The 25,413-nt window shown below is 36.9% G+C and overlaps 1 protein-coding gene across 1 annotated transcript in view; it reads left to right on the top strand.

Annotated features, from left to right (window-relative positions):
* LOC107640854 overlaps positions 1-21,077 on the top strand; it is a 52,243-nt gene extending 31,166 nt beyond the window's left edge. Inside the window, exons 4-5 of the mRNA XM_021123887.1 lie at positions 18,692-19,201; positions 20,827-21,077. Coding sequence (XP_020979546.1) covers positions 18,692-19,201; positions 20,827-21,063 — 747 coding nt within the window. The 3' untranslated portion in view covers positions 21,064-21,077. The remainder of the gene's footprint in view (positions 1-18,691; positions 19,202-20,826) is intronic.

Genomic DNA, 25,413 nt, shown 5'->3' with positions numbered 1-25,413 from the left:
AGGGTGCAATTCTGGCGTTCAAACGCCCAGATGCTGCCCATTTTGGGCGTTCAGCGCCAGAACCATGTTCTGTTCTGGCGTTGAACGCCAGCCAGGTGCTTCTTACTGGCGTTTAAACGCCAGCAAGGTCTTCCTCCAGGGTGCGATTTTTCTTCTGCTGTTTTTGATTCCGTTTTCAATTTTTATATTTATTTTGTGACTCCACATGATCATGAACCTAATAAAACATGAAAAACCATGAAAATAAAAATTAGATAAAAATTGGGTTGCCTCCCAACAAGCACTTCTTTAATATCAATAGCTTGACAGTGGGCTCTCATGGAGCCTCACAGATGTTCAGAGCATTGTTGAGACTCTCCAACACCAAACTTAGAGTTTGGATATGGGAGTTCAACACCAAACTTAGAGTTTGACTGTGGGGGCTCTGGTTGACTCTGTTTTGAGAGAAGCTTTTTATGCTTCCTCTCCATGTTTACAGAAGGATGACCTCGAGTTTTGAACACAAGGGAGTCCTCATTCAATTGAAGGACTAGTTCACCTCTGTCAACATCAATCACAGCTCTTGCTGTCGCTAGGAAGGGTCTTCCAAGGATGATGGATTCATCCTCATCCTTCCCGGTATCTAGGACTATGAAATCAGCAGGGATGTAAAGGCCTCCAACCTTTACTAACACGTCCTCTACTTGTCCATAAGCCTGTTTTCTTGAAGTGTCTGCCATCTCTAATGAGATTTTAGTAGCTTGCACCCCAAAGATTCCCAGTTTCTCTATTACAGAGAGGGGGCATGAGGTTTATCCCTGAACCAAGGTCACACAGAGCCTTTTCAAAGATCATGTTGCCTATGGTACAAGGTATTGCGAACTTTCCAGGATCCTGTTTCTTCTGAGGCAATGTCAGTTGATCCAGATCACTTAGTTCATTGGTGAACAAGGGAGGTTCATCTTCCCAAGTCTCAATACCAAATAATTTGGCATTCAGCTTCATGATTGCACCAATGTACTTGGTAACTTGCTCTTCAGTAATATCCTCATTCTCTTCAGAAGATGAATACTCGTCAGAGCTCATGAAGGGCATAAGGAGGTTCAATGGAATCTCTATGGTCTCTAGATGAGTCTCAGATTCCTTTGGTTCCTCAAAAGGAAACTCCTTATTGATCACTGGACGTCCCAGGAGGTCTTCCTTACTGGGATTTACGTCCTCCCCTTCCTCTCCAGGTTCGGCCGTGTTGACTATGTCAATGGCCTTGCACTCTCCTTTTGGATTTTCTTCTGTATTGCTTGGGAGAGTACTAGGAGGGATTTCAGTGATCCTTTTACTCAACTGGCCCACTTGTGCTTCCAAATTTCTAATGGAGGACCTTGTTTCATTCATGAAACTCACAGTGGCCTTAGATAGATCAGAGACTAAATTTGCTAAGCTAGATGGATTCTACTTAGAATTCTCTGTCTGTTGCTGAGTGGATGATGGAAAAGGCTTGCTATTGCTAAACCTGTTTCTTCCACCATTGTTAAAACCTTGTTGAGGCTTTTGTTGATCCTTCCATGAGAAATTTGGATGATTTCTCCATGATGGGTTATAGGTGTTTCCATAAGGTTCACCCATATAATTTACCTCTGCTATTGCAGGGTTCTCATGATCATAAGCTTCTTCTTCAGAAGATGCCTCTTGAGTACTGTTGGATGCAGCTTGCATTCCATTCAGATTCTGAGAAATCATATTGACTTGCTGAGTCAATATTTTATTCTGAGCTAATATAGCATTCAGAGTATCAATTTCAAGAACTCCCTTCTTCATAGGCGTCCCATTACTCACAGGATTCCTCTCAGAAGTGTACATGAACTGGTTATTAGCAACCATGTCAATGAGTTCTTGAGCTTCTGCATGTGTTTTCTTTAGGTGAATGGATCCACCTGCAGAGGTATCCAATAACATTTTAGCTAATTCAGACAGACCATCATAGAATATATCCAGGATGGTCCATTCTAAAAGCATGTCAGAAGGACACTTTTTGGTCAGTCCTTTGTATCTCTCCCAAGCTTCATAGAGGGATTCACCTTCTTTATGTCTGAAGGTCTGAACATCCACTCTAAGCTTACTCAGCTTTTGAGGAGGAAAGAACTTGGCTAAGAAAGCCTTGACCAGCTTATCCCAAGAGTTCAGGCTATCCTTAGGTTGAGAGTCCAACCATATTCTAGCTCTGTCTCTTACAGCAAAAGGGAAAAGCATGAGCCTGTAGACTTCAGGATCTACTCCATTAGTCTTAACAGTATCACAGATCTGCAAGAATTCAGTTAAGAACTGAAAAGGATCTTCAGATGGAAGTCCATGAAACTTGCAGTTTTGCTGCATCAGAGAAAGTAATTGAGGTTTTAGCTCAAAATTGTTTGCTCCAATGGTGGGGATGGAGATGCTTCTTCCATGTAAATTGGAATTAGGTGCAGTAAAGTCACCAAGCATCCTCCTTGCATTATTATTATTTTCGGCTGCCATCTCCTCTTCTTGTTCGAAAATTTCTGAAAGGTGCTTGCTAGATTGTTGTAATTTAGCTTCTCTTAGTTTCCTCTTCAGAGTCCTTTTAGGTTCGGGATCTACTTCAACAAGAATATTCTTGTCTTTGCTCCTGCTCATATAAAAAAGAAGGACAGAAAAATAATAATAATAGGGATCCTTTTTTACCACAGTATAGAGGTCCCTGTGTGAGTAGATGAATAAATAAATAGAAGGAGATGAGAGAGAGAGGGAATTTTCAAAAATTATTTTTGAAAAAGAGTTAGTGATTTTCGAAAATAGTTTTTGAAAAAGGGTAGTAATTTTCGAAAATTAGGAATAAAATCAAAAATTAAAATAATTAGTTAATTAAAAAGGAATTTTTTTTTGAAAAAGAGGAAGGTATTTTCGAAAATCAGAGAGAGAGAGTTAGTTAGGTAGTTTAGAAAAAGATAAGAAACAAACAAAAAGTTAGTTAGTTAGTTGAAACAAATTTGAAAATCAATTTTTGAAAAGATAAGAAGATAAGAAGTTAGAAAGGATATTTTAAAAATCAAATTTTTGAAAAAGATAAGGTAAGAAGATATTTTTGAAAAGATATGATTGAAATTAGTTTTGAAAAAGATTTGATTTTTAAAATCACAATTAATGACTTGATTCACAAGAAATCACAAGATATGATTCTAGAACTTAAAGTTTGAATCTTTCTTAACAAGTAAGTAACAAACTTGAAATTTTTGAATCAAAACATTAATTGATGATGTTATTTTTGAAAATTAGGAGATAAAGATAAGAAAAAGATTTTTGAAAAATATTTTAAAAATTTTCGAAAATAACTAAGAAAAATGAAAAAGATTTTATTTTTGAAAAAGATTTTGAAAAAGATAAGATTTTTAAATTGAAAATTTGATTTGACTCATAAGAAACAACTAAATTTTAAAAATTTTTGAAAAAGTCAAATCAAATTTTCGAAATTTTGAGACAGAAAAAGGGAAAGATATTTTTTTTATTTTTGAATTTTTAATGATGAAAAAGAAAAAACATGAAAAATGATGCAATGCATGAAAATTTTGGATCAAAGTATGTGATAAATGCAAGAACACTATGAATGTCAAGATGAACACCAAGAACACTTTGAATGTCAAGATGAACATCAAGAACTTATTTTTGAAAAATTTTATATGCAAAGAAAACATGCAAGACACCAAACTTAGAAATCTTTCATGTTTAGACTCTATGGATGCAAAAATGCACATGTAAAACAAGAAAAGATGCAAAACAAGAAAACATCAAGATCAAACAAGAAGACTTATCAAGAATAACTTGAAGATCATGAAGAACACTATGAATGCATGAATGCAATTTTCGAAAAATGCAAGATGAGTATGCAATTGACACCAAACTTAAAAATTGACTCAAGACTCAAACAAGCACACAAAAATATATTTTTTTTTATTTTTATGATTTTCTAATTTTTTTGGTTTTTTTGAAAATTTTATGAAAAAGAAAAAATAAGGATTCCAAAATTTTTAATATGAATTCCAGGAATCTTGCAATCTTAGTCTAAAGCTCCAATCTGAGGGTTAGACAAGGCTTAATAGCCAGTCAAGCTTTAGCATGTAACATCAGAATATACTGCTCATTACTTATCAAATTAACTTGCCTCTATGCTGATGGCTGGAAGCCCATATCCAAAAGAATTTAGACATGGCTTTACAGCCAGCCAGGCTTCAACATGCTTCATGAAACTCTAGAATTCATTCTTAAAAACTTTAGAATATTTTTCAAAAATAGATGAGAAATTTTTGAAAGATTTTTGAAAAATTTTTGAAAATAAAACAAAAAGAAAATTACCTCTGAGCAACAAGATGAACCGTCAGTTGTCCAAACTCGAACAATCCCCGACAACAGCGCCAAAAACTTGGAGCACAAAATTGTGATCTCAGGCAACAACGCCAGAAACTCTGTACGCACATCTTAATAAATCATTTTTCATTCACAACTTCGATACAACTAACCAGCAAGTGCACTGGGTCGTCCAAGTAATAAACCTTACGTGAGTAAGGGTCGATCCCACGGAGATTGTTGGTATGAAGCAAGCTATGGTCACCTTGTAAATCTCAGTCAGGCGGATATCAAAAGGTTATGGAGTTTTCGAAATTAAATAATAAGTAAACATAAAATAAGGATAGAAACACTTATGTAATTCATTGGTGAGAATTTCAGATAAGCGTATAGAGATGCTTTCGTTCCTCTGAATCTCTGCTTTCCCGCTGTCTTCATCCAATCAGTCTTACTCATTTCTACGGCTGGCTTTATGTAAGGACATCACCGTTGTCAATGGCTACTTTTAATCCTCTCTGGAAAATGGTCCGATGCGCTGTCACTGCATGGCTAATCGTCTGGAGGCATCACCCCTGTCAATGGCTGCATCCTATCTTCTTGTGAAAATGGTCCAAATGCTCTGTCACAGCACGGCTAATCATCTGAGGTTCTCAATCATACTAGAATAGGATTCACCCTCCTTTTGCGTCTGTCACTACGCCCAGCACTCGCGAGTTTGAAGTTCGTCACAGTCATTCAATCCCAGAGTCCTACTCGGAATACCACAGACAAGGTTTAGACTTTCCGGACTCTCATGAATGTCGCCATCAATCTAGCTTATACCACGAAGATTCTGATTAAGAGATCCAAGAGATACTCATTCAATCTAAGGTAGAACGGAAGTGGTTGTCAGGCACGCGTTCATAGGGAATGATAATGATTGTCACGTTCATCACATTCTGGTTGAAGGGCGAATGAATATCTTAGAAGCGAAATAAGTTGAATTGAATAGAAAAACAGTAGTACTTTGCATTAATCTTTGAGGAACAGCAGAGCTCCACACCTTAATCTATGGAGTGTAGAAACTCTACCGTTGAAAATACATAAGTGAAAATAGGGTAAGCATGGCCGAGTGGCCAGCCTCCCATGGAGGTCTAGAGATCTAAAAATGATCAAAAGATGTTCCAAAGATGTCTAATACAATAGTAAAAAGTCCTATTTATACTAAACTAGTTACTAGGGTTTACAGAAGTAAGTAATTGATGCATAAATTCACTTCTGGGGCCCACTTGGTGTGTGCTTGGGCTGAGCTTGAATGTTACACGTGCAGAGGCTCTTTCTGGAGTTGAACGCCAGGTTGTAATGTATTTCTGGCGTTCAACTCTGGTTTGTGACGTGTTTCTGGCGTTTAACTCCAGACAGTAGCGTAGAACTGGCGTTCAATGCCCTTTTACGTCCTCTAAACTCAGCCAAAGTATGGACTATTATACATTGCTGGAAAGCCCTGGATGTATAATTTCCAACGCAATTAGAAGCGTGCCATTTTGAGTTTTGTAGCTCCAGAAAGTCCACTTTGAGTGCAGGAAGGTCAGAATCCAACAGCATCAGCAGTCCTTCTTCAACCTCTGAATCTGATTTTTGCTCAAGTCCTTCAATTTCAGACAGAAAATACCTGAAATCACAGAAAAACACACAAACTCATAGTAAAGTCCAGAAATGTGAATTTAACATAAAAACTAATCAAAAAATCCCTAAAAGTAACTAGATTCTACTAAAAACATACTAAAAACAATGCCAAAAAGCGTATAAATTATCCGCTCATCAGCAGCAAAGGGTGTTTTGCATGCCACATGGTGCAGGGATGAGAAATCCTTGATACCTCAGGATCTGTGGACCCCACAGGATCCCCACCTATCCCACCTCTCTCTCTCTTCTTCACCCATTCACCAATCACCTCACTACCTCTTCCCCAAAAACCCCTCACCTATCAAATCCCACCATTCTCTTCACCACTCACATCCATCCTTCATAAAACCCTACTTACCTCACCATTCAAATTCAAACCACTTTCCCAACCAAACCCACCCATAATGGCCGAACCATACCCCCCTCTCTCCACTCCTATATAAACCCATCTTCACTCCTTCATTTTCACACAACATACACACTACCTCTCCCCCTTGGCCGAAACACAAAGCCCACTCCATCTCCTCTATTTCTTCTTCTTCTACTCTCTTCTTTCTTCTTTTGCTTGAGGACGAGCAACCTTCTAAGTTTGGTGTGGTAAAAGCTAAAGGTTTTTTTTTTGTTTTTCCATAACCATTAATGGCACCAAAGGTTGGAGAAACCTCTAGAAAGAGGAAAGGGAAGGAAAAAGCTTCCACCTCCGAGTCATGGGAGATGGAGAGATTCCTCTCAAGGGTGCATCTAGACCACTTCTATGAAGTTGTGGCCAAGAAGAAGGTGATCCCCAAGGTCCCTTTTAAGCTCAAAAAGGGCGAATATCTGGAGAACCGACATGAGATCCGAAGAAGAGGTTAGGAAGTTCTCACCAAGAATTCTATGCCAATGCATGGATCACCAAGAACCATGATCAAAGTGTGAACTCAGACCCTAAGAATTGGCTTACAATGGTCCGGGGGAAATACTTAGATTTTAGTCTAGAAAATGTAAGGTTGGCATTCAACTTGCCCATGATGCAAGGAGATGCACACCCATACACTAGAAGGGTCAACTTTGATCAAAGGTTGGACCAAGTCCTCATGGACATATGTGAAGAGGGCGCTCAATGGAAGAGAGATTCAAGAGGGAAGTCGATTCAACTAAGAAGGCATGACCTCAAGCCGGTGGCTAGGGGATGGTTGGAGTTCATCCAACGCTCAATCATTCCTACTAGCAACCGGTCTGAAGTTACTATAGACCGGGCTATCATGATTCATAGCATCATGATTAGAGAGGAAGTAGAAGTTCATGAGGTTATATCCCAAGAACTCTACAAGGTGGCGGACAAGTCCTCTACTGTAGCAAGGTTAGCCTTCCCTCACCTCATTTGTCACCTCTGCAATTCAGTTGGAATTGACATAGAGGGAGACATTCTCATTGATGAGGATAAACCCATGAGACAACTAAGGGTGGAGCACCAAGAGCATTCCATCCTCCTCCATGAAATTAGAGAAGACCAAAGAACCATAAGAGAGGAACAACAAAGGCAAGGAAGAGACATTGAGGAGCTCAAGCACTCCATAAGATCTTCAAGAGGAAGAACAAGCCGCCATCACTAAGGTGGACCCGTTCTTTAATTTCCTTGTTCTTTATTTTCTGTTTTTCGAATTTTTATGCTTTATGTTTATTTATGTTTGTGTCTTTATCACATGATCATTAGTGTCTAAGTGTCTATGCCTTAAAGCTATGAAAATGAATCCATCACCTTTCTTAAATGAAAAATGTTTTTAATTGAAAAAGAAAAAGAAGTGCATGAATTTCAAATTTTAAAACAGTTTAATTATTTTGATGTGGTGGCAATACTATTGTTTTTCTGAATGAATGCTTGAACAGTGCATAAGTTTGATATTGTTAATCATGAATGTTAAAATTGTTGGCTCTTGAAAGAATGATGGAAAAGGAGAAATGTTATCTGATGATCTGAAAAATCATAAAATTGATTCTTGAAGCAAGAAAAAGTAGTGAAAAGCTTGCAGAAAAAAAGGATATATGCGAAAAAAAAAAGAGAAAAGAAAAAGAGAGAAAAAAAGAAAAGCAAGCAGAAAAAGCCAATACCCCTTTAAACCAAAAGGCAAGGGTGATAAAAAGGATCCAAGGCTTTGAGCATCAGTGGATAGGAGGGCCCACAGGAATAAAATCCTGGCCTAAGCGGCTAAACCAAGCTGTCCCTAACCATGTGCTTGTGGCGTGAAGGTGTCAAGTGAAAACTTGAGACTGAGCGGTTAAAGTCGTGGTCCAAAAGCAAAAAGAGTGTGCTTAAGAGCTCTAGACACCTCTAATTGGGGACTCTAACAAAGCTGAGTCACAATCTGAAAAGGTTCACCCAGTTATGTGTCTGTGGCATTTATGTATCCGGTGGTAATACAGGAAAACAAAATGCATAGGGTCACGGCCAAGACTCATAAAGTAGCTGTTTCAAGAATCAACATACTTAACTAGGAGAATCAATAACACTATCTGGATTCTGAGTTCCTATAGAAGCCAATCATTCTAAACTTCAAAGGATAAAGTGAGATGCCAAAACAGTTCAGAAGCAAAAAGCTAAAAGCCCCGCTCATCTAATTAATACTGATCTTCATAGATGTTTTTGGAATTCATTGTATATTCTGGCGCGCTCTCAATTGCGTTGGAAAGTAGACATCCTGGGCTTTCAAGCAATATATAATAGTCCATACTTTTCCCAAGATTTGATGGCCCAAACAGGCGTTCCAAGTCAGCTCAAGAATTCTGGCGTTTAACGCCGGAACTGGCACAAAAGCTGGAGTTAAACGCCCAAACTGGCATTTAACTCCAAGAAAAGTCTCTACACATGAAAGCTTCAATGCTCAGCCCAAGCACACACCAAGTGGGCCCGGAAGAAGATTTCTGCATTAATTACTGATTTCTGTAAACCCTAGGCTACTAGTTCTCTATAAATAGGACCTTTTGCTATTGTATTAGAGAGATCTTTTGGACGTTTAGTCCCTAGACCTTGGGGGCTGGCCATTCGGCCATGCTTACACCATTATCACTCTTGTATTTTCAACGGTGGAGTTTCTACACACCATAGATTAAGGTGTGGAGCTCTGCTGTTCTTCATGAATTAATACAATTACTATTGTTTTTCTATTCAACTCAATAATTCTCCATCACCATCTGAATTTGCCTGACTGAGATTTACCAGGTGACTATAGCTTGCTTCAAGCCGACAGTCTCCGTGGGATCGACCCTTACTCACGTAAGGTTTATTACTTGGACGACCCAGTGCACTTGCTGGTTAGTTGTGCGGAATTGTGACAAAGTGTGATTCACGTTTGAGAGCTCCAAGTCCTTTGGCACCATTGTTGATGATCATAATTTCGTGCACCAAGGTTGAAGATCTGATTTCGAGTGAGCTCTACACAATTGCAAACAAGAACTCCAAAGAAGCTAAATTGGCTTACCCAAGCTTAATATCTCTGCTATGCAAGGATACTGGGGTAAAGATAAGAGTGGATGAGAATATCTCAGTCGAGCACCCAATCACAAAAAAATCAATGGAAGGACAACAGGTGCAAGACAACCCCATCAAAAGGAGGGCACAGGAGTTCCTCCCAGAAATCCCTCAGATTGACTACTGGACCTGCCTAGAGGCCTCTGTCACCAAGCTGCAAGAAGCTTTGGATCAACTAAAAGAAGAACAGCAAGTTCAAAATAATATGCTCTGCAAACTGCTGAAGGAACAAGAGGAGCAAGGCATGAGCTACAGGAGCTGAAACACCAGAAGCTATCTCTTGAAGAGCCAAGCACCCCACAGACTAAAGGAGCATTCATCTCCCAAAATAAAGGTTGTTGAGTCCTGATCTTAAGCCTTAAATCTGTGATAACTTTTACTATTAGAAATCTGCCTTAGAAGTTATATGAGTAGTAGTAATTAGTACCTTTATCTTTATTTTTTATTTTATTTTATTTTTCTATCCCCAAATATGTGATAATTTATCTTTCTTATCATCATTGAACATGAATAAAATAGCAGATTTTTAGAATAAGGAGGCAATTTTATTTTCGAGTTTTAATAAGAAAAAATTCAAATTATTTATATGTGGTGGCAATACTTTTTCTTCTCTGAATGAATGCCTAAACAGTGCATATGTCTTTTGAATTTGATGTTTATGAATGTTAAAACTGTTGGCTCTTGAAGAATGATGAAAAAGAGAAATGTTATTGATAATCTGAAAAATCATGAAATTGATTCTTGAAGCAAGAAAAAATAGCAAAAAAAAAAGCCAATAGCCCTTTAAACCAAAAGGCAAGGGTAAAATAAAAAGGGTCCAAGGCTTTGAGCATCAGTGGATAGGAGGGCCTAAAGAAATAAAATCTCGGCCTAAGCAGCTAAACCAAGCTGTCCCTAACCATGTGCTTGTGGCGTGAAGGTGTCAAGTGAAAAGCTTGAGACTGAGCGGTTAAAGTCGTGATCCAAAGCAAAAAGAGTGTGCTTAAGAACTCTAGACACCTCTAATTGGGGACTCTAGTAAAGCTGAGTCACAATCTGAAAAGGTTCACCCAGTTATGTGTCTGTGGTATTTATGTATTGGTGCACAAATTGTGAATTACACTTTTCAGAACTCGTACCACTAGCCAGCAAGTGCACTGGATCATCCAAGGAATACCTTACGTGAGTAAGGGTCGAATCCCACGGAGATTATTGGCTTGAAGCAATCTATGGTTATCTTGTAATTCTTAGTCAGGATATCAATTATGATTATCAGTTTAAATTGCAAAAAATAAAAGAGCATGAAATAAATACTTGTTATGCAGTAATGGAGAATATGTTGGAGTTTTGGAGATGTTGTGTCTTCTGAATCTCTGCTTTCCCCCTGTCTTCTTTTTCACGCACGCAAGGTCCCTCCTATGGCAAGCTGTGTGTTGGTGGATCACCGTTGTCAATGGCTACCATCTGTCCTCTCAGTGAAAATGGTCCAGGTGCGCTGTCACTACACGGCTAATCATCTGTCGGTTCTCACTCATGCTGGAATAGGATCCATTGATCCTTTTGCGTTTGTTACTATGCCCAACCCTTGTGAGTTTGAAGCTCGTCACAGTCATTCAATCCCTGAATCCTACTCGAAATACCACAGACAAGGTTTAGACTTTCCGGATTCTCAACAGTGCTGCCAAGGGATTCTAGCTTATACCACGAAGATTCTGATTAAGGAATCCAAGAGATACTCATTTAATCGAAGGTAGAACGGGAGTGGTTGTCAGGCAACCGTTCATAGATTGAGAATGGTGATGAGTGTCACGGATCATCACATTCATCATATTGAAGTGCGAATGAACATCTTAGATAGAAACAAGCATGTTTGAATAGAAAACAGAAATAATTGCATTAATTCATTGAGACACAACAGAGCTCCTCACCCCCAACAATGGATTTTAAAGACTCATACCGTCAAAGAGTACAAAGTTCAGATCTAAAAATGTCATGAGGTACAAAATAAATCTCTAAAAGTTGTTTAAATACTAAACTAGTAACGTAGGTTTACAGAAAATGAGTAAACTAAGATAGATAGTGCAGAAATCCACTTCTGGGGCCCACTTGGTGTGTGCTGGGGCTAAGACTTGAGCTTTACACGTGCCTAGGTTGTTTCCAGAGTTAAACGCCAGGTTGTAACCTGTTTCTGGCATTTAACTCCAACTTGTAACCTGTTTCTGGCATTTAACACCAGTATGCAACATGGAACTGGCGTTGAATGCCAAATTACATCATTTATCCTTGAGCAAAGTATAAACTATTATATATTGTTGGAAATCTCAGGATATCTACTTTCCAACGCAATTGAGAGCGCGCCATTTGGACTCTTGTTGCTCCAGAAAATCCATTTTGAGTGCAGGGAGGTCAGAATCCAACAGCATCTGTAGTCCTTTTTCAGCCTGAATCAGATTTTTACTCAGCTCCCTCAATTTCAGCCAGAAAATACTTGAAATCACAAAAAAACACACAAACTCATAGTAAAATCCAGAAATATGAATTTTGCCTAGAAACTAATAAAAATATACTAAAAACTAACTAAAACATGCTAAAAACTACATGAAATTACCCCCAAAAAGCGTATAAAATATCCGCTCATCATAACACCAAACTTAAACTGTTGCTTGTCCCCAAGCAACTAGACAAATAAAATAGGATAAAAAGAAATCGAGAAGCAATAATATCTCAGAGTTTTAAGTGAAGCTCAAATTCTAATTAGATGAGCGGGACTAGTAGCTTTTTGTTTCCGAACAGTTTTGGCATCTCACTTTATCCTTTGAAATTCAGAATGATTGGCACCCATAGGAACTCAGAATTCAGATAGTATTATTGATTCTCCTAGTTTAGTATGTTGATTCTTGAACATAGCTACTTTATGAGTCTTGGCCGTGGCCCTAAGCACTTTGTTTTCCAGTATTACCACCGGATACATAAATGCCACAGACACATAACTGGGTGAACCTTTTTAGATTGTGACTTAGCTTTGCTAAAGTCCCCAATTAGAGGTGTCCAGAGTTCTTAAGCACACTCTATTTTTGCTTTGGACCTCGACTTTAATCGCTCAGTCTCAAGTTTTCACTTGACACCTTCACGCCACAAGCACATGGTTAGGGACAGCTTAATTTAGCTGCTTAGGCCAGGATTTTATTTCTTTTAGACCCTCATTTCCATTAATGCTCAAAGCCTTGGATCCTTTTTACCCTTGCCTTTTAGTTTTAAGGGCTACTGGATTTTTCTACTGCTCCTTCTTCTTTTCCATTTTTTTTTGCTGTTTTTTCTTGCTTCAAGAATCAATTTCATGATTTTTCAGATCATCAATAACATTTCTCTTGTTCATCATTCTTTCAGGAGCCAACAATTTTAACATTCATAAAATTCAATATAAAAAACATGCACTGTTCAGACATTCATTCAGAAGACAAAAAGCATTGCCACCACATATAGATAATTAGAATTTTCCTTATTAAGAACTCGAAAAAATATTGCCTCCTTATTCTAAAAATCTGCTATTTTATTCATGTTTGATGATGATGAGAAAAATAAATTATAGCTTAATTAGAGATAAAATCAAAATAGAGATACTAATTACTACTTCTCATATATAACTTCTAAGGTAAATTTCTAATAAGAGCAATTATCACAGAGTTAAGGCTAAGATTAGAACTCAACAACCTTGAATTTGGGAGGTGGATGCCTCTTTAGTCTGTGGAGTGCTTGGCCCTTCAAGAGATAGCTTCTGGCGCTTCAGTTCCTTCAGTTCACGCCCTTGCTCTTCTTGTTCTCTAAGCAGTTTGCAGAGCATGCTGTTTTGATTTTGCTGTTCTTTCTTCAGTTGATCCACAGCTTCTTGCAACTTGGTGACAGATGCTTCTAGGCGCTCCTAGTATTCAATTTGAGGGATTTCTGGGAGGAACTCCTGTGCTCTCCTCTTGATGGGTTCGTCCTGCACTTGTTGTCCTTCCATAGACTTTTTGGTGATTGGTAGCTCAACTGGGTTGTACTCATCTACTCCCATTTTTATCCCAGCATCTTTACATAACAGAGAGACCAAGCTTGGATAAGCCAATCTGGCATCTTTGGAGTTCTTGTTTGCAATCTTGTAAAGCTCACAAGCAATCAGTTGATGAACTTCCACTTCTTTTTCCAGCATAATGCAATGAATCATCACTGCTCTTCTGATGGTGACCTCAGAGCGGTTGCTAGTGGGCAATATAGAGCGCCCAATGAAGTCCAGCCAGCCTCTGGCGACTGGTTTGAGATCTCCTCTTTTGAGTTGGTTCGGGGCACCCTTTGTGTTGGTTGTCCATTTAGCTCCATAGAGACATATGTCCTCTAGGATCTTGTCCAAGTTCAGGTTTGATCTCATCATTCTCCTATTAAAGGAGTCTGGGTCATCTTGCAGTTGAGACAACTTGAAGATCTCCCTTATTTTGTCAGGGTGGGTGTGAACAATCTTCCCTCTGACCAGAGTTCTATAGTCATAGAATGCGGTTCCCGCTATTCTCTGCCTGTCCGTCTGTCACAGATTTGCATAGAATTCCTGAACCATATTTCTTCCCACTTTTATTTCAGGATTAGCTAGGACTTCCCAGTTCCTGTTTCGAATTTGCTCTTGGATCTCCGGATATTCGTCTTCTTTCAGATCGAATTTAACTTCCGGGATCACTGACCTTAGACCCATTATTTTGTAGTAATGGTCTGAATGTTCTTTGGTTAAGAACTTCCCTTGATTCCAAAGTGGTTTTGGAATATTCTCTTTCTTGCCTCTTGAGTTGGTTTGTTTTCCCTTAGGAGCCATGATCTTAGTGGGTATTGGCTTAGTGATCACGGATAAACACACCAAACTTAGAGGTTTGCTTGTCCTCAAGCAAAAGAAAAGAAAGGAGAGGGATATGAGGAGAGCCAAGTCCGAATTGTGGAGGTGGGGGGGAGGTCGAACTAGGATTTAAAGGGAAGGGGGGTAGGTTTTCAAAAATTTTGAAGAAGATATGATAAAAGATATGATTTGTAAAAAGATAAGTCTGATAGGAAAAGGATGCACTTTAAAATTTGAAAGATATGAATAATATGGAAGATATTTGAAAAAGATAGCTTTGTTTTGAAAAAGATGTTGTGAAGATTTGAAAAAGATATTAATGAGTTGAAAAGATTGTAGAAGGAAAAGAGATAGATTTGTTTTGAAAAGGATTTGAAAATAATTTGAAGAGGATAAAAAAAGGGTTTATGAATTAAGATACATTTGATATCTTTTTGAAAAAGGATTTGAAAAATTAGGATTTGTAACATGTTTGTGCAAGAAATCATGAATTAAAACATAAAAAATGGAAAAAATTTGAATTGAAAATGAAATTGCCTACTCCCCACAATCCTGGCATTAAACGCCCAATTGCTGCATGTTTTGGGCGTTTAACGCCCAATTGGTGCTTGGTCTGGGCGTTTAACGCCCAGCTGTTGCTTCCAACTGGCGTTAAACTCCAGAAACTCCTTTGTCACTGGGCGTTTTTCTGAACGCCCAGGATGCTGTAAATCTGGCGTTAAACGCCCAGAAGCTGCTTCTTTCTGGCGTTTAACGCCCAGATGGCTATCTCTGCTGGCGTTAAACACCCAGTAGATGCTTCTTTTGGGCGTTTAACGCCCAATTGTGCCTCTTACTGGCGTTTTCTTGCCAGTGAGCTCCTCTTTCCTGTTTTGTGCTTTGAATCCTTCTGTAGCCCTGTGAACTTATGCAATTGATTCTTTACCTTGTTAATATTGAACTTATATGCTTTAAAAATAAATAAAATGAAGAATAGAATAAAATAAAATAACAAAAAAAGTTTTGCTAATGGCTGGGTTGCCTCTCAGCAAGCGCTTCTTTATTGTCTTTAGCTGGACCTTGCTGAGCTTTTTAATCTAGCCTCAGCCTTGAGCATTCTTGCTCAACATTGCCTTCAAGATAATGTTTGATTCTCTGTCCATTAACAATGAACTTCTTATTAGAATCAATGTCTTGAAGCTCCACATAGCCATATGGTGACACACTTGTAATCACATATGGTCCCCTCCACCGGGATTTCAGTTTCCCGGGGAATAGCCTGAGCCTAGAGTTAAACAGCAGAACCTTCTGTCCTGGTTCAAAGACTCTAGATGACAGCTTTCTGTCATGCCACCTTTTTGCTTTCTCTTTGTAAAGCTTGGCATTTTCGAAAGCAGTAAGTCTAAATTCCTCTAGCTCATTCAGCTGGAGAAATCTTTTTTCTCCAGCTAATTTGGCATCAAAGTTTAGGAATCTGGTTGCCTAGTAGGCTTTGTATTCCAGTTCCACGGGCAGATGACAGGCTTTACCATACACAAGCTGGTATGGAGAGGTCCCTATAGGAGTCTTGAATGCTGTTCTGTAAGCCCACAGAGCATCATCCAAGCTTCCTGCCCAATCCTTTCTACGAGTACTTACAGTCTGTTCCAGGATTCTTTTTAGTTCTCTGTTAGAGACTTCAGCTTGCCCATTTGTCTGTGGATGATATGGAGTTGCCACTTTATGGCTAATTCCATACCGGACCATGGCAGAGTAAAGCTGTTTGTTGTAGAAGTGAGTACCCCCATCACTGATTAGTAACCTATTTCTGGCATTTAACTCCAACTTGTAACCTGTTTCTGGTATTTAACGCCAGTATGCAACATGGAACTGGCGTTGAACGCCAGTTTACGTCATTTATCCTTGAGCAAAGTATGGACTATTATATATTGCTGGAAAGCCCTGGATGTCTAATTTCCAACGCAATTGAGAGCGCAACATTTAGACTCCGGTAGCTCCAGAAAATTCATTTCAAGTGCAGGGAGGTCAGAATCCAACAGCATCTGGAGTCCTTTTTCAGCCTGAATCAGATTTTTGCTCAGCTCCCTCAATTTCAGCTAGAAAATACCTGAAATCACAGAAAAACACACAAACTCATAGTAAAGTCCAGAAATATGAATTTTTCCTAGAAACTAATAAAAATATACTAAAAACTAACTAAAACATGCTAAAAACTACATGAAATTACCCCCAAAAAGCGTATAAAATATCCGCTCATCATGTATCCGGTGGTAATACTGGAAAACAAAGTGCTTAGGGCCACGGCCAAGACTCATAAAGTAGCTGTGTTCAAGAATCAACATACTAAACTAGGAGAATCAATAACACTATCTGAATTCTAAATTCCTATAGAGGTCAATCATTCTGAACTTCAAAGGATGAATGGAGATGCCAAAATTGTTCAGAAGCAAAAAGCTACTAGTGCTGCTCATCTAATGAGAATTTGAGCATCATGTAAAACTCTGAGATGTTATTGCCTCTTGACCTTCTTTCTATCCTGTTTTATTTATCTAGTTGCTTGAGGACAAGCAAAAGTTTAAGTTTGGTGTTGTGATGAGCGGATATTTTATACGCTTTTTGGGGGTATTTTCATTATAGTTTTAGTAGGATTTAGCTACTTTTTAGTATAATTTTATTAGTTTTTATTTAAAAATCACATTTCTAGACTTTACTTTGAGTTTGTGTATTTTTCTGTGATTTCAGGTATTTTCTGGCTGAAATTGAGGGATCTGAGCTTTAATCTGATTCAGAGGCTGAAAAAGGACTGCAGATGCTGTTGGATTCTGACCCTTCTTCACGCGAAATAGATTTTCTCGAGCTACAGAAACCCAATTGGCGTGCTCTCAATTGCATTGGAAAGTAGACATCCAGGGCTTTCCAGCAATATATAATAGTCCATACTTTGCCCGAGTTTTGACGACACAAACTGGCGTTGAACACCAACTTCATGCTCTATTTTGAAGTTAAACGCCAGAAACAAGTTACAAACCAGAGTTAAACGCCACAAACAAGCTGCAACCTAGCATTTAACTCCAAAAGAAGCCTCTACACGTGTAAAGGCCAATGCTCAGCCCAAACACACACTAAGTGGGCCCCAGAAGTGGATTTCTACACTATCCATCTTAGTTTACTCATTTTCTGTAAACCCTAGCTATTAGTTTAGTATAAATACAACTTTTAGAGACTTACTATGTATCTCATGACATTTTTATACTTTACATTGTATTTCTGACGGCATGAGTCTCTAAACCCCATGGTTAGGGGTGAGGAGCTCTACTGTGTTTCGATGAATTAATGCAATTACTACTGTTTTTCATTCAATCATGCTTGTTTCTATTCTAAGATATTCACTCGCACCTCACCCTGATGAATGTGATGATCCGTGACACTCATCATAATTCTCACCTATGAACGTTTGCCTGACAACCACCTCTGTTCTATCTGCACTAGCTTGAGTGTATATCTCTTAGCCTGCAGGTTCATGATCAGAGTCTTCGTGGTATAGGCTAGAATTATTGGCGGCCATTCCTGAGATCCGGAAAGTCTAAACCTTGTCTGTGGTATTCCGAGTAGGATCTGGGAAGGGATGACTGTGACGTGCTTCAAACTCGCGAGTGTTGGGCGTAGTGACAGACGCAAAAAAATCAATGGATTCTATTCCAACATGAGTGAGAACCAACAGATAATTAGTCGTGCGTTGACAGCGCATTTGGACCATTTTCACTGAGAGGATGGATGGTAGCCATTGACAACGGTGATCCACCAACATACAGCTTGCCATGGAAGGAGACCTGCGTGTGTGAAGAAGAAGACAGTAGGAAAGCAATGATTCAGAAGACAGAGCATCTCCAAAACCTCAATCTATTCTCCATTACTGCATAACAAGTATTATTTATTTTATGTTAATTACTTTTCATAAACCCAACCATTTTTATTATTAATTTCCTGACTAAGAATTACAAACACTACAAGAAAAATACCCATTCAGCCACACTTTTTTTAAACTACATTTGAAAAGCGTAGCCTATTCTATGAATAGGCTACGCTTTTCTCCGTGTTGCCTTTTTATGAGAGAAAAGAATACACAATTATGGCATCATTTAAAAAGTGTAGCCTTAGGTATTATAGAAATCACTTATAAAGCGTAGCCGTAGATTGATACCTATAGATTCACTTTTCGTATCAAAGGGAACACTTTTAGAGGGTAGCCTATTTATTAAGTTTTGGGTGCGTTTTAAAAGTGATGCCTAATGTATCTAGAACTAAACTTAACACTTGTAAATTTTTTCCCTCTTAACACTTGTAAATTTTTTCCCTCTTAACTTTTTATCCAGCTCACACTTAGTGAAAAGTTTCCCTCCAAGAGAAGAAAACCATTTCATCTTTCACAAAGAAAAACCCTCAGCTCACACTCAGCTCACAAAGAAAACCATTTCACCTTTTTAGAAGAAAACCCTCATCGTCATCACCCTCAGCTCGTCATCGATCACCCTCAGCTCGCTCGTCATCACCCTCAGAAAACCCTCCTACATCGCGAATCGAAGCTAACCACTGACCCCCACTCACCACTCACCGCCACACACCACTCACCACTAACCACTGACTGTCGCTCGAAGCTAAGTCGCCCTCTTGCACTGATCGTAGCGCGCCGCCCAGACCGTTCATCTACCTTCGTAGTCTCTGCTCTCACCATCACTGGTCACCATCGTCGTATCTGTGCTCACTGTCGCCGCTCAACCAAGTTGTCTCTGCTCTCACCGTTGCATCTCACCCTTGTTGTCTCTATGCCGACCGTCGCCGCGCGCCTAGCATCATCGTTCTCTCTGCTCACCATCGTCGAGAAGGTGTGTATAGATTTTCATTTGGTTCTGAAATTAGAGGTTTAGGGTTCCGATTTAGGGTTTTTAATTTGGGGGTTTGGTACATTAATTGCCTGTTATCAGTGAAATTTAAAGTTTGGTTTAGTTCAAGTGATTCAGTTGTTGTTTACTGAAATCTGAATTGAGTAGAGGTTGCTTGTTGTTCTAAACCATATTTGTTTGGGTAATAGAAAAATAAAATGCAGTCACTGCCATCACATGGAACTAATTGCCTTCGGTAAGACAAGAAAATCGAGATTCCTTAATATATTTCTGTCACGAATAATTCTATGAATCAAGGTTTCTTCTATATAGAAAAAAGCATTAAATAGTTCTTCTGCATAGAAATTAAAAGTAGTATATGGTTCTTTAATTAGAGGTCACAAGAGAGCAAAGTATATGGTTCTACTTGTATATGCATAGAGAAAAAGGGCTGAAACAGTTGATGGACAAAGATAGTATGGTGCACAAGAAGGTGAAATAGATGAAGGATATGGCTGGAAAAGCTGTCCTTAATGGTGCTCTTCTTTAAATTCTGTTGAAGAACTAATTGAGGATATCGTAGGTAGCAATTTATAACTATTCTGTTGTGTTTCATGAATATAGTTTTCCTTTCTTAGAATCAATGAATAAATTAGTGTGATAGAGAATTTTCTGACTAATATGATATAAGTTAGAAATTAAATTATTGTAGTTGGTCTATCAATTTTTCTTGAACTGTTGCCAGATCTTTCTATTCCCATATGCTCTATTTTAATGTTGACTAAACCTATATGATAGTGATGCTATTAGCATTAGCACGAAGTCATACTTATTATCATTAGTGGAAAATTACAAATTACAATTTTTTCATCTTCGTGACCTACTTCCTTATATATACGCCTACTGAATGGTGTTATCAAGTTTAAAAGCATTCAAACTACATTAAACAGTTGAAAGAAAGATCAAAGAAACTATGATACGAAATGCAACATAGTTAATTAGTTATTAGATCTCTGCTTATCTGAGACAAAATCCTACTTTGTTTATTGAAATTTGATTGTTTTTAGGTTTTTATATACTATAATATCTAGGAATATCAATATGTATCATATCTCCTTTTGTTCATGGTTGGTTTTTTCATTAGCTTATTCATTGATACTGAATCCTTGCCAGAAATATCATTTAAATTTTTTTCCTTTAATAAAAACTCTCAACTTCTAATTCTAGTATCTTTAACATGCAATAGTTAGTTGATGTTAAATTATTAAAATTCTGGGTCAGGTAAGGATCAGGATTCCTAAGATCACAGCATGATCTTTTGTAGAAGAATTACTAACTAGATCCTAATTTTGAATGAGTTCAACCATGGTAAGACTTTGACCTATTGAAGCTTAGTCCATTGTAAGACATCAAGCCATAATTTTTTGTAGTTTCCTAAGGAATGCTTGAGCACAATGTTGGTGGGTTTCGATTTGACCAGAGAGAGGTAGTCCATAGTTGCAACATTAATCCTTGTGTTCAGATAGTTTTATCAGTATGTTAAACTTGTATTCCATATGATTGTATTTGTATTTCTCTTACTTGTTTATTTTGAGTTTTTGACCTTAATTATGTGATGAATGTTGCAGGCAAGACAAGCTTTGAGGGCGTTGAGGGCAGTGGTGAGGCTGCAGGCTATATTTTGCGGAAGGCTAGCGAGGAAGCAAGCTACTATTACTCTAAGGTGCATGCAGGCTCTTGTTCGAGTTCAAGCTCGCGTCCGCGCTAGGAATGTGAGGAACTCTCCAGAAGGGAAAGCCGTGCAGACACTATTAGATCAGTACCGCAACCAAGCTGATCCTATCAAGGAGGCTGAGGTATTATAAAAGCTTTTTAAATTTCTCCCCCCAAAAAAGATTCTATAATGGAGAAAAATACTCATGTCATCCAAAGATATATACATAACACTCAAGTTAGTCCTGCACTGATCTTAAATATCGTTGTAGTCTCTCTTTTTTGAAATTGATATAAATTTTTAGTTCTCTTAGACATCAATATGTATCATTGCCAACTTGCTCATTCTGGTAAACCTTTTTTTAATTTTTCCCACTTAAATCACCTCAAGTGAAGATATTTCTGGTGCTTTTTCTAATTTTAATCTGTACCCCGTACTGGGTATTTCAATTTGATTAATTTATTTATTTTTCTTATATTAATACAATAATAATAATAGTTTTTTTTATTATGGTTATGAAATCTGGGTTCTGATTTTCTGGTCTCCTGAAGGATATGTGTGTGTGTGTGGCTTTTTTCTGAATTACTTAAAATGCACAAGTGTTAGCTTGGATCTATGTCTTTTGGTTGGTCATCCTAATAAATGGGGTTGCTTGGTGGTTTAGTATTGAGGGTTGTTCTACCTGCTCTGTTTAACTGTTTTGAGGGTACGGTTTATAATATTAGGAGTATGAGGGTGGTTGTTGTTCTGTCTTTGCTGAGGTTGATGGTGCACCTGTGTCACTTAATTAGGACATGTTGCTACAACACTATGCCATTGCCCATGTAATTTATCACACATTTCATGAAATATAACACAATTGATTACCTTGTTCTTGAAAGTTGGAGTCATCGATGCAAGAGTCCATGTCATCAAAGCAAGATCCTTCAATTTTCACTCTTTATACTTGTCTGATTTTGTAGTTGATGGTTTTCCACCTTTTTTTAGCAAATTAAGATGAATTTTTTTCTTTTGAAAAATAATCTCCTAAAGATTGGCTCTGTACAGTGATGAGTATAGTTTTGTGCCATGTACTATCTAATTAAGATGCATGCCACATTATTATTATGATAACAAATGATTATTGTTTGTCTACTTTAACTTTAATCTTTGTTGATTGAGATTCAAGAAACTGCATGTAATTAAATAGGAAAGAGAGGTGGCATTTATTTCTTTGGTCTCTTTAATTATAGTAATAAAATAAGTCAAAACCCAATGAAATTGAAAATGAATTGAATCTGAATTATTTGAACTGAAAAAAGGAAACATTAAAATTCTCTCCGCTTAAAATTTCTTGATTCCTTCAAACTTGTGTGAAAAAATCAGCTTGCATAAAGTTAATTAGAACAGTTTCCCTAAAAATTACTATTATTACAACTCTTTTCATTATTAAAGAACATTCTTTGACAACTGGATATATAGTTGCATTGCTTGGGTGCTCTGTTTTCTGAAAGAGCCATTCCCATTATGGAATAGCCAAACAAGGGTACACTAGTTATGAATATCATGAGCTATGTATATATATAATATTGATATAACATGCTGGAGTGGATCACAGAGCAGAAGAATATTAATTAATTAAAAAATTGGAGTGGTAAATATCACAGTTTTACACAATAATATTTTGTATTTTTACTTAATTAGATTGCCGTTATCTGTTGAATGATTTAATTACTGCTACTGCTGCTGGGTCCCAAATCTGTTTGATTATATCAATTTAATTCTTGCTAAATGATGATTGTGCTACATTCGTGGTTAAATGGTTGGATATGGCAATTATAATTTTTTTTTGTCTGTAATTTTTACAGTTATTCGTGGTTAAGGTTGAAGGCGAAAGTTTTTGGTTAAGGTCTTCCAAGAAGATTTTGTCAAAACGTTGATCGTGTCATGGCAAGGTACAATGCATACTTTAATTCTTTTGATTTGTTAGTTTTGAAGTTGCAATTTAACTTATTATATTTGTACTATAAATTCTATGTTTCTCTTTATTTGTTTTACCTCAATGGGTTTCTAGAGAATTACTTCTAAGACTAGGAACTATTTTCCAACCTAGTAACAAGTCTTTGAATGTCCTTTTCATGTTGTTCAGCTTCTTTTAGACAGCTAGAACTTACTCGAAAGTTGATGTGAATGAGCACCTATTAAGTTGTTTGTCTAAATAGATAATTTATATTAAATTAATGGCAGAGATGCTACTTTATTGCAACCAAATTGACTTAGAAAATATGTATTTTTGTAGTATATTTTAGTGGGCTATGTTCGGATATACATGTTGGTGATGATTGTTAATATTGGTTTAGTTGAACTTAGACTATAAACTAGTTATCTACTTGCACAATTTCTAAATAAAAATTGTCATATAAACAATGGTTTGAGTGTTTAAATATTTAAGTATTAGATTTTGATATGTTTTGTTTCTGAATATCACTTGTGGCAATGGCTTCTCAGCTTTCCGAGGCAAAGGAATGAGAACGGGCCTTTACGAATAGGGGACACTGGAAGCCTGGAATCAGTTGCGCTCAATGGGAGAAGTCAAGAATTTGCTTCAATATATGTTCAATTCGGTCATGCTAGGTGCTCTATTTGACATCAACAGTTTTTTTCTGTTATCAGAAGATTAATGACTTTTTTTAGAAGATAGTTATGTAGGATACAATATTTTGGTTTTTCCTAATTTATTAGTAGTAAACTCTAAGTGATCTCATGCATATTTTGATATGAATATACTTATTCTAATGTGAGATGTATGAATACTCAAAATTATGATCATTTTAATATTTTTGGTTCATTATATAAATATATTTTGTTTCAGGATAATTTTTATTATTTAAAGATTATTGTATGGTATTATTATGTATTTATTTTTATTTTATAATAATTAACTAATTTAATTAAAAATACAGGATTATATATATAATTATATTTTCATTAGATTTTAGATAAAAAGATTATTAGAAATTTCTGTTTATATATATATATAGAAAATAAAAAAAAAACAATAAGGGATCTAAGGCTACGCTTATATACAGTAGCTATAGTATACAGAAAAAAAAAAAAGAGACCTAAGGCTACACTTATATACAGTAGCTATAGTATACCAAAAAAAAAAAGAGGGACCTAAGGCTACGCTTATAAAAAGTAGATATGGTATACAATGTGGTTACGCTTTACAAGTGATGCAGTAGGGTTGAAAAGTGTAGCCTATTCTGAAGAACGAAAGCTGAAAACCGTAGCCTTTGGTCCTAGACTGCATCACTTGAAAAGCGTAGCCTATTCCCAAACGCCAAAAGCGTAGCCCTTGGTGCAGAAAAGCGTAGCCTTTGAGAATAGGCAACGGCCAAATAGGAATCACCCCAAAAAGCGTAGCCGTAGCTCAAAAAGCGTAGCCGTAGCCTAAGGCATCATTTTTTTTTTCACTTTTGGCTACACTTTTCAAGTGTACCTGAATGGGTGTTTTTCTTGTAGTGAAAATAACCATAGCTTGCTTCAAGCCAACAATCTCCGTGGAATCGACCCTTACTCACGTAAGGTATTACTTGGACGACCCAATGCACGTGCTGGTTAGTGGTACGAGTTGTAAAAAGTGTGATTTACAATTCGTGCACCAAGTTTTTGGCGCTATTGCCGGGGATTGTTCGAGTTTGGACAACTGATAGTTTATTTTGTTGCTTAGATTAGGAAAAAAATTTTTCTTTTTAGTTTAGAGTCTTTTATTCTTGTTTTTGGTTGAAACTATTTTTAAATCCTTATTTTCCTTTTAAAATTTTTTCGAAAATTTTTATAAACTAGTAATTGAGTTTTTCTGTTTGAGTTTAGTTTCGTATTTAAGTTTGGTGTCCTCTGTGTTTCTGTTTTCTTAAAAATTTTTCAACAGTTGTTCATAGCGTTCATCGTGATATTCAAAGTGTTCCTATTTGTTTTCTTTATTTTGATCTAAAAATTTAAGTTTGGTGTCATTTTTACTATTTTTTCTCTTACCTCATTAATTTCAAAAATATGTTTTCTCTCTAACTAATTGAATTTTCGAAAATCTCATTCAAAAATTCAAATTTCTATTTTAAAATTTTTATTTTTTTCCTATTTTAGTTTTAAAATTTCAAAATTCAAAATCTTTTTCAAAAATCATATCTAAAGTTTTTCAAATCTTCTTAATTAAGCAATTAATTTGGTTTTTGAATTTATTTTTCCTTTTTCTTTTACTTTTCGAAATCTATATTTTAATTTCTAATTACTTTACTTTATATTATTTTATATCATTTTCTTTATTTATCCATTTTTTTAATAAAATAAAAATAAAAATATATTTTGTTTGCAATTCATATCAATTCCATTTTATCCATCATGGACCTGAATGGAAATGAACAGTCTAGAAGGACTCTAGGGTCATATGCTAACCCCATTACTGCTGCATATGGGAATAGCATCTGTATACCTCCCATCAAAGCAAGAAGTTTTAAGCTAA

The sequence above is a fragment of the Arachis ipaensis genome, chromosome B05 (genome assembly GCF_000816755.2).
Source record: "Arachis ipaensis cultivar K30076 chromosome B05, Araip1.1, whole genome shotgun sequence".
Lineage (NCBI taxonomy): Eukaryota > Viridiplantae > Streptophyta > Magnoliopsida > Fabales > Fabaceae > Arachis > Arachis ipaensis.
This window is presented reverse-complemented; position numbering and strand designations above follow the sequence as displayed.